This window comes from Suncus etruscus, chromosome 10 (genome assembly GCF_024139225.1).
Source record: "Suncus etruscus isolate mSunEtr1 chromosome 10, mSunEtr1.pri.cur, whole genome shotgun sequence".
Taxonomy (NCBI): Eukaryota; Metazoa; Chordata; class Mammalia; order Eulipotyphla; family Soricidae; genus Suncus; species Suncus etruscus.
The window spans coordinates 42,959,291-42,972,588 of NC_064857.1; the positions used below are offsets into that span (position 1 = coordinate 42,959,291).

Below are 13,298 nucleotides of genomic sequence, written 5' to 3' on the forward strand. Positions count from 1 at the left end.
AACTTAATCAAGATCAACATCACCTGATCCAGTGGTAGCTCTTGAAATGAAAGAAGTATCACCACTGATGGTTCTGTCAGAAAATCAGACTAAAATCTGGTCTATTTAGTATCATAGTTAGATTCGAGATAGGTATATATAGCCCAGTCAAATTTAAAGTCCCGAATCTAGCATTTAAATTGTTAACGTTAATGATAACTATTATTGTATGTTTTATTTTCTTACAGTTAATATACAAAAGCAGATTACTTAATGTTTAGTTGCTTCCTCTCACACCACTCAAAGATTAATAAACATATTTATGCGTTGGTATGGCATGAGATGAATTGTTCAGGGAAGAGATGTTAGAATTAGATCTTAAAATATGTTTAGCGCTTTTCCAGACAGGAAGTTACAAATGGAATGAAAGAAAAAAGGGGTTACAGATTGAATTAATAGCATGTGTAACATTGAAAGTTGTAAATGAGCAAAACTATCCCAACTATAGTATGACATAATTATAATATCACAAAGTTATTGACAATAAGGTAGAGGTAGCCTTGGTTCTAATTTTATTAGGATTTTTTTTTTTTTTTTTTTTGTAAATGAAGAATACTTTGGGGCTGGAGTGATAGCACAGATGGTAGGATATTTGCCTTGCACATAGCCTACCTGGGTTCAATTCCTTGCATTTCATATTGTTCCTTATCCTGCCAGGAGTAATTTTTGAGTGCAGAGCTAGGAGTAACCCCACTGGATAGGGCCCAAAACCAAAAATAAAAACAATAATGAAAAAGGCATTGTCATAGGCATATTTGTAAGCAAGGAAGGAAATGAGACATTTTTTTTGATAGTTAAGAAATTGTGTGGGTAAGCGGACAGGGCACAGAATCAGGGGAGGCAGTTAGACTTTCTAGAGTATAAATGAAATGCTCCAGTTAAGAAAATATGAAATGGTCAAGACTATGAATAATCCAGAAACACCAAGGAATTACTTAAGTAAAAATCCAGATGTCTAGGGAATGTAGTGGTTTAAATGGGGGAAATGCCTACTTTACCTTTGTCCCCAGCATGTAAGGAGGAGAAAGAAAGAAATAGGAATGGAGGGGAAGGGAAGAAAGACTGATGTGAAGAAAGGTGGTGTGGCGGGAAAGCAGTGTCAAGGGATACAGGTACAGTGGTAGTGTTAAGGAATGATAACAGTAAATAGCAAATTACAGTACCAACAACACTGAAATCATAAGACTCAAATTATAGCAATTGAACTTACAAAGGTGCCGGACAGATTGTAGGTTGGGATGAAAGGGGCTGGGGAAAGTAATGGAAGGATACCCGGGAGCATTGGTGAAGGGAAGTTGACACTGGTGGTGGAATTGATGCGGACATTGTCGAAAACTCAACAATGAATACTTTTGCAAATCACTGTACTTTAATTAAACACACACACACACACAACTTTGTGTGGGTGATTTCTACCCCTTAGCATTTCTATAATCCAGTTGTCATCAAATGATTTTAAAGATTCTAAGATTCTTCTGGGCAAAAATGTACTTTTGGAAATTAATCTCTGAGCTTTTCCTAATTCTATCATCTCTAAAGCTGTGTTCTGATTACATAATAAACTGTTGCTTTGGCTTTATTGTTGAAAAATTAATCAAATCCATTTTAAATGAGATTTTTATTAGCATTATGCCATTGATACCTATTACCTAAATTGCAGCTGCCTCGAAAATATTTGATAGGATTTTTTTTTTTTTACACCCAAAGCTTATTTAAGCCATAAATCTTAAGGATAAAATGGTGAAGTATATGACTGATTTTCTTAGTATGAAAGCAGTAAATACATCTTTAACAAGTTATTTGGTAACACTTATTTTTGTGTACTGTAAATCAAAGTATTTTATGTACTAAAGGCGAACTGTTAGGTTTGTTTTTTTTTGACTATAAAGAAGAAAAATTCTTTCACCTAATCAATGTTAGTTACACAAAATTGCCTTCTGAATAGTGTGAGAAATAATTCATTAAAAGTAAAAACATTTCAGTATTGGAGAGATAGTACAACAGGTAGGGTGCTTTCCTTGCATGTGACCAACCTGGGTTCATTTCTTAGTACCCCAAATAGTCCCTGAAGCACAGCCAGGAGTGATCCTCCCTGAAGCACAGCCAGGAGTAATCCCGAGTGCAGAGCCAGGATTTGAACCAGCCCTGAGCTCTGCTAAGTGTGACCCCCAAAACAATCAAACAAAAGCCAGCTATTCCACTTCTCAGCATCAACCCCAAGGACCCAAAAAGACATTCAGAAGACATTTGCACTCTATATTCCAGCATGTTCATTCACAATAGCCAAAATTTGGAAACAACTTTAACAAATAACTGAGTGAAGAAACTTTAATTTAAATACATAGCTGTGAGAAAAATGTATACTCAGTTGTAGGAAAATATGAAATCATACAATCCACTGCTAGATTTTTTGGAGATAGATGGAATTGGTGCTTCTAACTTTCTTTGTTCCTGTCTTCTTTTTTCTTCTTTTCTTCCCTCCCACCTTTTTTCCTCCTTTTATTTCCTTCTCCGTCTTCCTCCCTTACATTCATGCCATAAATAGGATTTAATATCTTATAGAAGCAAAGTGCTCACTCGACCACGAAGCTACTCTGGCTAAAGTCTGGTTTTTCAAGGATCATTTTTATGATTCTCATTTTCCCTTTCGAAAATTTCCCTTTCCTAAATTTCAAATGAGGTAGAAAAATGAAATACATGAGACAGTTCACAGTAAATGAAATCAAAATTATAAACAGATTTGATTAACTTCAGTGGGGTTAAGATGGAGAAAATTACTTTGCTTTGTTTACCAACCTTTCATAACCTTTTTAAATTATTGTTCTTATTTTATGAATACTAAAATTAATAACTAGAAAAAATCTAATTAAGATGTTATAAATGTTTTGTGACATTTGCTATGTACATTGACAATGATCCATTGTACTTTACTTAATCCCTAGGAAAATCAGAGGCTCCTTTAAAATATGCTCAAAATCAGTCATTTTTGAACCAGATGCAATATCTGAACCTATCATTAAGGTAAACACTTTTATATGTTCATAGAGCTCGTCCTTCTTTTTCTTTAACCTTGTTGCTTTTTAAATCATAACTGTTTTTCAATTTTATCCAGATTCCTCTGAGAGATTGTATAAAAATAGGAAAACATGAAGAAAATGAAGCCAATCGACACTGTACTAAGTATGTTATTATAAATGACTGCCTAATTTTATTTCTAACAAAAAGTTGTATATATTTTAATGCTCTCATTTGCATTTTAGGGGAAAATCTGGGGCGATTTCACTCATTTTCAGTCAGGTAAAAGTCATAAATAATTATTTTTTCATAACCTAAATGGATATTTGCAGGTGAACTAGTACATGAGAAAGCACTGTATGCCCAGATCACCTTGAGGGATGAAAACTTTTTATAATGAAAGTATTTCATGCTGCAGTGATTTCATTTTGCCCATCTCTGAAAAAAATAGCACTTATATTAGCTTTCTACACCTGTCTTTTGAGTAACTGGCACAAGTGATGCCACTCATAAAGCAACTTTGATGTTTTATTTATCAGTAATACTTGATATCTTCTTGCCTTGAAAATTATCTTAAATTTATTTTTTTAGCATTAGGCCTCTAAAGCATGCTTATATTATTATACATACTTTTGAAAACAAGGTTATATAATGTTTACTTAAAGTTGATTCCTAGTATCCTAATTTATATTTACTCATAACTAAAAAATTACAAGTATGATTTTTTTTCTTTCTTAGGTATACTTCATTAAAGAACACAATATTGTTGCACCATATAAAATAGAAAGGGTAAGTAAATATTTTTCATATACTACCACTAATTTTTATGATAATTTGACCAATTTTATTTTCTGTTCATTTCTTGAATCAAATATATAGAAATGGATATTTAAAACCATGCTACCTAACAGTTACAGTAGAATTCCTAAAGGGAGCCTCAGATTTTCATCCAAGAGCTTTCAATTAAGTTGTTAAAAATTGCATTATAATTATTATTGTCTTATCACTGGTTTACAGAATTATGAAGTTACAGTTGTTTGGCCTTACACCTCTGTGTAATATTCATCATATATACCATCATTCCACCACCAGAAAGACTATTTTGATTTTTTTAAAACATGTGCTAATGAGAAGATCTAATGATTACATTAGAAATCATAATAAGAATATGTATCATTTATAAGATTATTTACAGAATATTACAGATAATTTACATTTTTTATTGCTTAGAAATATTTACAGGGTAAAAAGACCATTACTAGATAGCTCAGAAGCTATAAGCTCACTTGAGCAGAATATCTAGCTTTCTAGAAGTTGTCAAGTTTGCATATATATTACATTTAAACATTCTGTACTTTATTGAGTGCTTTTTTCATCAGCATCTTGGATTGTAAATAGATCTTACAAGAGAGTTTTTTTTTTTACTAAACGTAGGTTTTACAGCCAGTCTCCACTCACTAACTATACTTACTGCAGTCTCCTTCCCCATTATCATAACAACTTCATATTATAAATGACCCCATAGGTAGTAGGGCACCACCATTCCCTGTCTAAGTTGAGTACTACTATCTGGGGTTCTTTCCTTCCAAAAGTTTATGGTACTCCTTTGAAGTATAAAACTGGACTTGATCTGTTGAAAAATTGTGTTTAGATAAAAGATAAAATATAAAAAGGATCATGGGGCCAGAGGGGTGGCGCAAGAAGTAAGGCCTTGCGCATGCTGCCTAGGACGGACCATGGTTCAATCCCTCGGCATCCCATATGGTCCCCCAAGCCATGAGCGATTTCTGAGCACATAACCAGGAGTAACCCCTGAGTATCACCAGGTGTGGCCCCTCCAAAAAATAAATAAAAAGGACCAGGTGTAAATTTTAGAAGTATTTTTGAAGAATGCTATAATCAAACCAAAATAAGTTTATGGGAAGGTTTCAACAGACCTGATTAAGGAGAAAATAAGAACCAGCAAACTTCACGACATGCCATTTGAAAGTATCTGGAGGGCTAGAAAACAACAACAACAAAATAGAGTGAAGAAAAGTTCAGAAATTTTTGGAATACCAGTTAGTGGACCAATGTGTACATGGGAGTTTCAGAAGAAGCAATGCAAAAATTATTAGAATGCTTATCTAAAGAAATCATGCCCAAGAAACAATGCAGGAGTTAAGGCACTTGCTTTGCATGTTGCCAACTTATTTCAAATCCCAGCATCACAGTTGTTCCCTGAATACCACCAGGAGTGATCTCTGAGTACTGAGCAAGGTACATTTCATAAATGAATCATAATGAAATTTTTAGGAGTCAAAGACAGAAAGAATTTTGTAAGCAGCAAGTGAAACCTTTATCCCACATAGAAGATTTTTGATAAGATCATAGACATCTCTGATATCATAGATATCTTTCCGTGGGATCCTAATTTTCTAGTTATGTGCGTTAGGATATACTCGGCAGGGACAGACTTTAACAGGGAGTGGCAATAGTTCTTAAAGTCATACTCTTAGGCATCTTGCTTCTTCCCTTTTGATTTATTTTCCTCTTTGTTAGGGCAAAATGGAATATATCTTTGAATTGGATGTTTCAGGGAAAGTGGAAGATGTTGTGGAGACTTTGCTTCAGGTAAGTCTGTACCAAACCTTCAGTGAGCAGAAAAGAAAAGCAAAAGGTTTTTTTTTTTTTTTTTAATTTATTTTAAGTAGAAAGGTTTTAAATTTTTTATATTTGGAGTTGGAGTGATAGCACAGTGGTAGGGCATTTTGCCTTGCACATGGCTGACCCAGGGTGGACGCGGGTTCAATCTCCAGCATCCCATATGATCCCCCCCAAGACTACCAGGAGTGATTTCTGAGTGCAGAGCCAAGAGTAACCCCTGAGCACCACCAAGTGTACCCCCAAAAAACAAACTAAAGAACAAATAAAGTCAAATTTTTATATTTATCCAAATCATTATCTCCTTTATAAAGGCAAAATAGATTTATTTAAATATCTTGAATTGAGGACTTATCTAAGAATCCATACATATGTTAGAGTCTTGAATTGCTATGTAACAGAATGCATTTTTTATTGCTTGTAAGACAGTATGTCCATATAAATTAAAACAAAATTTAATTTGTGTCAGGCCGAAGTGATATCACACAGGTAGGTAGGGAGTTTCCCTTGTACATTGCCGACCTGGGTTCATTCGATCCCCAGCATCCCATATGGTTCCCCAAGTTTTCCAGGAGTAATTTCTGAGCATAAGGTCAGGAATAACTCCTGAGCACTGCTGGATTTTGCCCCCCCAAAGAAACAAATAATAATATATGTTGTTTTTATTATAATAGCTTCACAGAGCATCCTGCTTGGACAAATTAGGGGACCAAACTGCTATGGTAAGTGTTTCTAAAAATCTGCATGTTTATTTTGAATGAACCTGAAATGGTATTTTATTTATAAATACTAAATTTTCTCTTTAAATTATTCTGCTTTAATAGATTACAGCTATTTTGCAGTCCCGCTTGGCTAGAACATCATTTGATAAAAACAGGTATGTTTTTAATGTGTTTATTCCTAGAAGAAAAAAATAAGAGAATTATCATTGTGTAAATCGTTCTGTATGTCTACAAATAGTGATGACCCCCAACCTTCTTAACTGAGAAAGTGGCTGACCTCAGTGCAGAAGCAAACTCAGGTCCTTTCAGGTCTATCTCCATCCTGACAGCTTTCAGCTCATGACCATGATCCTGGGTCTTTCTAGTCCTTTTTCACACTAGGAAGGCTAACAACACCTCAGACTCAAAACATTGCTGGAGCTGCTTATACTCCCTTGGCCAGTCCTCTTTTTCCCTTCTCTCTCAATACATGCTTATTCTTTCTAGCGGCAAGGGGAATGCTACAGAGGTTAGGGACTCTTAATTCCATCCGTGATACAACAAGACTTCTGGAGCCATCACTGTATATCCTGGAGTTTCCCAAGCACTAGCACTTATGCCTCTGGAGGACCCTGAACACCATTAGGGTGACCCTGATATTCATTCTCTGGTACTCCAAGACCCCAGTGGTACTACATGCTCAGGTTTTGCACCAAAACTACTAACACAGTTGTATCATCTGGAGTGGCTTCTAGGCTCCATGAGCCCAGAAAGAAAGACAAAATGCATTCTAATAAACCTAATTATTGTATCACATGTCTGCTTAAGAGTTCTTGAAGATTTCCATGAACTTCAGCATCGAGTCTTCAACTAGGGAGACAACCAACTGCTTTTTGATTGTTCCTCTGGAATTTTCCGTTTTTAGGGACCATCCCAACAGTACTAGCTGCAGACATTGGCCAATGAGCTTTGTATACCGGGTAGTTCAGGGCACCCCAGTGATTCAGTGCTAGCTGGATGCAGTGCTCAGTGGTCACCACTTGGGGTCAGCAGAGATACTCCCTACTGTGCTCTCAGGTTCGGTGGTGCCTGGGATCTAACCCAGAGAGTTAATGCATATGTGAGGTTTATTTTCCACTCCTTCATGCTATCTTTCTGTTCTGTTAGTTTATTTAATTCTTTGTTTCTATATTCCATACTTTTCTAACATTTCTACTTGGTGTTCTTTGAGTTTTATTTCTCTCATGAGGTCCCTATGTTTTACACAAGGTATTCATCTTTTTTCCCTAGTTATCTTAAAACCTCTTTTTTCACACATATTATTTCTACTTAGGACTTTTTTGTAGGTCTCTGCTCAGGGATGTGATGCCAGGGTTGGAGTTAAGGGACAAGAGAAGGATTTGAACTCATGTTTACCATGCATGAGGCAAGTGCCTTATGTGTTTGCTATCTGTCCCTTTTTAAAAATTTTTATGATTTTGGGCCCGGAGAGATAGCACAACGGCGTTTGCCTTGCAAGCAGCTGATCCAGGACCTAAGGTGGTTGGTTCGAATCCCGATGTCCCATATGGTCCCCCGTGCCTGCCAGGAGCTATTTCTGAGCAGACAGCCAGGAGTAACCCCTGAGCACCGCCGGGTGTGGCCCAAAAACAAAACAAAAAAAAATTTATGATTTTAATTGATTTATCATTGGATTATTAGGAATTTTAGGGCTAATATTTCTCCTTTTGGTTATAATACCTGGCATCTTATATAAACCTAATGAGTCTTTTCTCTCATGAGCCTGAGTGATAGTTTTTCATACTTGAAATTTTTTATAGTGTGCAGGGTTTATTTCAAAAAGAACTGAAGACTGAACTAACAGTACTTCCTTACAAAAAATGGTCTGACACACCCTGCTTTCTTTGAGGCTGCTTATGCTGGTCTCTTTATTAATTCCTCTGTGTATATCTGCTTTCTGCTGCTTTCATATGTGCTTGTTCTAATGAGAACTGTGTTACTTATCTAGATAGTTACTGTTGTCAAAGTAAAAGCATGTAGGATTTCTTTTACAGGAAGTGAAAAGTCTTGCCCTCATTTGCTTTTGCTCTGTGCAATATATGGGAGATTATTTTTAGCCCAGTTATTTTAGTAGTCTGTAGATGAATTTTATACAGAGCACCTATGTGCCTTAGATAAAGCTAAACTTGGGAAGTAGAGAGATTTCTGAATTTTCTTGCTTCTAATTAAAATAAATCTGTTCACAGATTCCAAAGTGTTTCTGAAAAGCTACACATGGAATGCAAAGCCGAGATGGTGACTCCTTTGGTGACCAACCCCGGCCACGTATGCATCACCGACACAAATCTATATTTTCAGCCTCTGAATGGCTATCCAGTAAGTATGGACTCCAGTGTTAGCTGGGAAGTCATTTTAGTACCAGAGGACTCATTTTTAAACTATTCTGTCTGAAAATTTGACCTCACACTTACCACTTACAGAGTCCTCACATTTTGATGAGGGTCAAAATCTCAACGTTCCATTCTGCTCTACACCCCAACATTTGCATTTGGGGCAAGCTCTTTATGTAATATGGCATGGACTCACTCATGTTCAACTTCCTCTGTTCTATTCTCAGTCATTTGGGGATGACTTACTTGTCCTCATTTTTAAAAATGAAACCCTGTCCATCCCAATTCTAAGGACCCAATATAAAGGGTCCTGAAGAGATTAAAACAATTAAAACAAAGTATCTTTTGAAAAGATCAGTGAAATATAGATATCAATGAAATAAGAGATGTGGAACTTTTCTGTGAATCTGAATATATGTACATACATGTTGGTATTCTTGTTTTTCTTGTATTACAACAAAAAATCAGAAGTCCTGAATCTTTCCAGTGAAGTGGTAGGAACAGGTGTCCTCTCTCAGCTGGGCAAGAAGGCCCTGAAGATTCTGTCATTGGGCCTCTGTAGAAGATCCTGCCTTGGTGGCTAGAAGTCTTTTCTCACACAATGACTGAGACTTACAGGGGTCGAACGTAAAGATATACTCATATCTCTCAACTAAAACTTGGAAAGAACTTTCTAGACCTGACTTCTTTTTGAAGGGGTGAATTAAAAGGACAAACATCCTAATATATTGTTAGAGCAGTTGGTAGGGCAGCTTATTTTATTTTATTGTTTCGCTTTGTCTGAAATTCTTTTCTTTCCTCCTCTATTTAAAAATTTAATTTGTCTATATAGCCTCCATGGAAAGTCATCATTGAATCATTAAAATAATTAAATTAGGGGCTGGAGTGAAAGCACAATGGTAGGGCATTTGCCTTGCATGCAGCTGACCTAGGACAGACCATGGTTCCATCCCCTGGCGTCCCATAATGTCCCCCAAGCCAGGAGCTATTTTTGAGCACATAGCTAGGAGTAACTCTTTAGCGTCACCGGGTGTGGCCAAAAAAAATTAAATCAATCTCTTCACCAGTGTCCATTTCCTTCCATGAAATATTCCTCCAACAGTCTGCTTCTACAAAACACTCATTTTTTTTCTTGAAAATAAATTTTTACTCTGTGGTTTATAGTACCATCGCCAATGGTAGTAATTTGAAACTTTTTAGCACAGTGGTTGAATGCCAGTTGAGTGCATTTCTCCCTGGTAAGTTAGTTTAAAGCACAGTGTTTTCTATATCAGAATAAAGCTACTCTACCAAAATAAGACAGTATTTCTCTAGATTTAAGATGATGCTGTAACATTTATATCCACCAGGTGGCAGGGCAGAGCCACCACTTGGAGATGCTTGGACATTGCTGGACCAGCAGCTGTTGTGTAGCAAATTGGTCTGGCCATTATTGGTACTATGGCTTGGTTGCCTTGTACTCGGCCGACCCAGGGTGGACCTGGGTTCGATCCCCAGCATCCCATATGGTCCCCAAGCCAATTCCTGAGTATATAGCCAGGAGTAACCCCTGAGCATCACCAGGTGTGGCCCAAAAACCAAAAATCAAAGGAAAAAAAAGACCAACTTATTGAAAAGTAGAGATTGGAGCAATAGCACAGCAATAGGGCATTTGCCTTGCATGTGGCCAACCCAGGACAGACTTGGGTTTGATCCCTGACACCCCATATGGTCCCCTGAGCCTGCCAGGAGTGATTTCTAAGAGTAGAGCCAGGAGTGTGACCCCAAAAATAACAACAACAAAAACTTATGGAAAATTATCAGCATGTTTATCATAGCTTCAGGATATATTAACTGATCACTTAACTCCTCTCCAGTTCTGTGAGCTTAGATCCTGAGGCAAGCTCCAGGCACTTTTTCCTATTATATAAGCTCTGTGGTCTCAGTAGGCTTCTGCGTCTTGCTCAAGAGGAGATCAATGAATGTGTTTGTTCCTTCTTAGCCTATCTCAGTGCCTTTTTGAATCTCATTCCTCTAACGAGTTAGTGTTGGGGGAGTAGTAGGGGATGTTTACTCCTGGTTCTGCACTCAGGAATTACTCCTAATAGTGATCAGAGACCAAATGGGATGCCAAAGATCTAACCTGGGTCAGCCATATGCCTGCCACTAACCTACCCCTTGTACTATTACTCTAGCCCCAATCTCATAATTAATGATCTGGAAAACTAAGTACATTTTCCCATAAAGGAAGTTTCAAGGCCCCATTTTATGAAGTAGCTATTTCTGAGCACAACTCATTTATTTTTAGGCAGAATTGAGAATTCTAAAAAGATGTGTCAATACTGTTGTTTCATAAACAGATAACATTTCTGAAAGATTATTTCTGTTAATCCTTTATTATTCCTTTATACTCAACATCCTTGTTATAGTTACCTGGAAGATGGATGATACCATTCTCATTTTTGAGTACCAAGAAGGTCAAAGGGACTGTCCCTGGTTGTAAAGTTGGTGAGAGAGGGTAGACCATAAAGCTAGATTTTTTCTAAGACCTCCCTTTCTAGTTGTGAATGTGTACCATTTTGGATATAATCAGAATGTAAATGTTTAAGATGGTCTTTCTGTTTTTCCAGAAACCTGTGGTCCAGATAACACTCCAGGATGTCCGCCGTATTTACAAAAGGAGACACGGTCTCATGCCTCTGGTGAGTTCGAGTCGAATGTCTGCTCAAGTGGATTTGTGTAATACTTTCAATTTATGCTGTGACTTATGGAAATATAAACACTTTGGGCATATCTGTTAAGCTCAAGAGTGTTGCTTGGTTGCTTTATAAGCAAATATAATATGAGTCTTGGTGCTCTTTGGGTCACATCAGACATTTACAGAAGAATAATTTCTTTCTGTAGTGCTGTTGTAAGTGTGTTTTGGATGAAAGAGCAAGAGTTCTAAAGAACACTTGAATTCCTTGCTCCTGTATTTTCAAAGTTTGGAGGCTTATGTTGAAGAAATATTAGTTTGAAAAGCCAGTTCAGTGGTATGGATACCTTCATAGCAGCTTGGTCTCAAAAAAAAAAAAAAAAAAAAAAAAAAAGGAAAATTGGGAAGAGTTTCCAAAATTAACTTTTAACTGGAATTATAGTTTATAGAACTATAGAACATGCACTAAGTTAATTTCAACTCATTCAACTTTCATCCTTAGTAAGAGAGGAAACTTGATAAGATAATAATTTAAATCATACGGGTGGTTTTTTCCACCCTCCCCTAGGACAAGCTTTTATGTTCGTACTAGCTTATACTTCATAGATCAGTTCCTCCATAATGCATGAGTAGCTCTAAAATGTTTTAGTCTAAAATCAATTAATTTTCTCCTTTGAAGACTAGCCAGGAAATAGGTGGCTTTGCAAAAGTATTGTGGAATTTCTAACATCTCATTTTTGTGTTTCAGCTAGTGAAATTTAACTATTTCACAGCTAATTTTACATAGAAGTTGACTTTTCCTTTTAGTGTTAATACAAGATTGGGGAAAGAAATTCAGTAAAAGAATCTTTTCCTTTATTTATACTGATCCAGTCAGAAAAGAAAAGAAATTAATATTAAGTGCTTTCTATGTGTCAGGCAATTGACATACATATTATTTAATTATCATCACACTCTTTGTAAGGTACAAAATATCTTAAATTGCAAAGAAATTGAAACTTTAAGAGTTAACCTCCTTGGGCCTAGTGCAATAGCACAGCAGTAGGACGTTTGCCTTGCATGTTGCCAACCTAAGACGGACCCAGGTTCTATCCTCGTCATCCCATATGGTCCCCTGAACCTGCTAGGAGTGATTTCTGAGCACAGAGCTAGGAGTAACCCCTGAGTGCTGTCAGATATGTACCACCCAAAAAAAGAATCAACCTTCTAAATTTTCTTGATAAATGGTGAGAGGCTTGAAACAAGCAAATTGTTTTTCTTTTTTCATTTTTTCTTTATCCCTGTCTTCTCTCTCAGCTTCAAAACACAAAAACTCATAATTTCCTTTTAAAAATTACAACTTAATTAATGAATGATTGAAATGAAAATCATTCAACTAAGTTTAAGAAAACAATTTAGGGGCTGGAGAGATAGCACAGAGGTAGAGCATTTGCTTTATACGTAGCTGATCCAAGACAGATCCAGGCATCCCATATGGTTCCCCATGTCTGCCAGGAGCAATTTCTGAGTACAGAGCCAGGAGTATCCCCTGAGCTCCACCAGATGTGACCCCCCAAAAAACAACAACAACAAATATATTTATACATATAAATATATATTATAAATATATATATATATAATTTAGGGGCGTGGAGAGATGGCAAAATGGGCTGAGTATGTGCTTTGCCTGGTTCAACCCCTGGTACCACATGGTCCCCCAAGTACTGCTGGAAGTAGTCTCTGAGCACTTACCACCTGTAGCCCAAAAGCAATCCCCCCAAATTATTACTTAATAACATAAATATTATTTAAACTATAAAAGAAAAATCAAACATTTGATTTTGAAGAAGTGTGACA

At 36.5% G+C, this 13,298-nt stretch overlaps 1 protein-coding gene across 2 annotated transcripts in view; it reads left to right on the top strand.

Moving 5' to 3' along the window:
- The window catches only part of NSMAF (neutral sphingomyelinase activation associated factor), a 1,015,053-nt gene that overhangs the window by 22,134 nt on the left and 979,621 nt on the right, over nucleotides 1-13,298 (top strand). For both annotated transcript variants that reach the window (XM_049781950.1, XM_049781951.1), the window contains exons 3-11: nucleotides 2,982-3,060; nucleotides 3,152-3,219; nucleotides 3,300-3,336; nucleotides 3,793-3,843; nucleotides 5,596-5,667; nucleotides 6,372-6,419; nucleotides 6,522-6,574; nucleotides 8,645-8,774; nucleotides 11,398-11,469. In XM_049781950.1, the coding sequence (XP_049637907.1) occupies nucleotides 2,982-3,060; nucleotides 3,152-3,219; nucleotides 3,300-3,336; nucleotides 3,793-3,843; nucleotides 5,596-5,667; nucleotides 6,372-6,419; nucleotides 6,522-6,574; nucleotides 8,645-8,774; nucleotides 11,398-11,469 (610 nt within the window). The remainder of the gene's footprint in view (nucleotides 1-2,981; nucleotides 3,061-3,151; nucleotides 3,220-3,299; nucleotides 3,337-3,792; nucleotides 3,844-5,595; nucleotides 5,668-6,371; nucleotides 6,420-6,521; nucleotides 6,575-8,644; nucleotides 8,775-11,397; nucleotides 11,470-13,298) is intronic.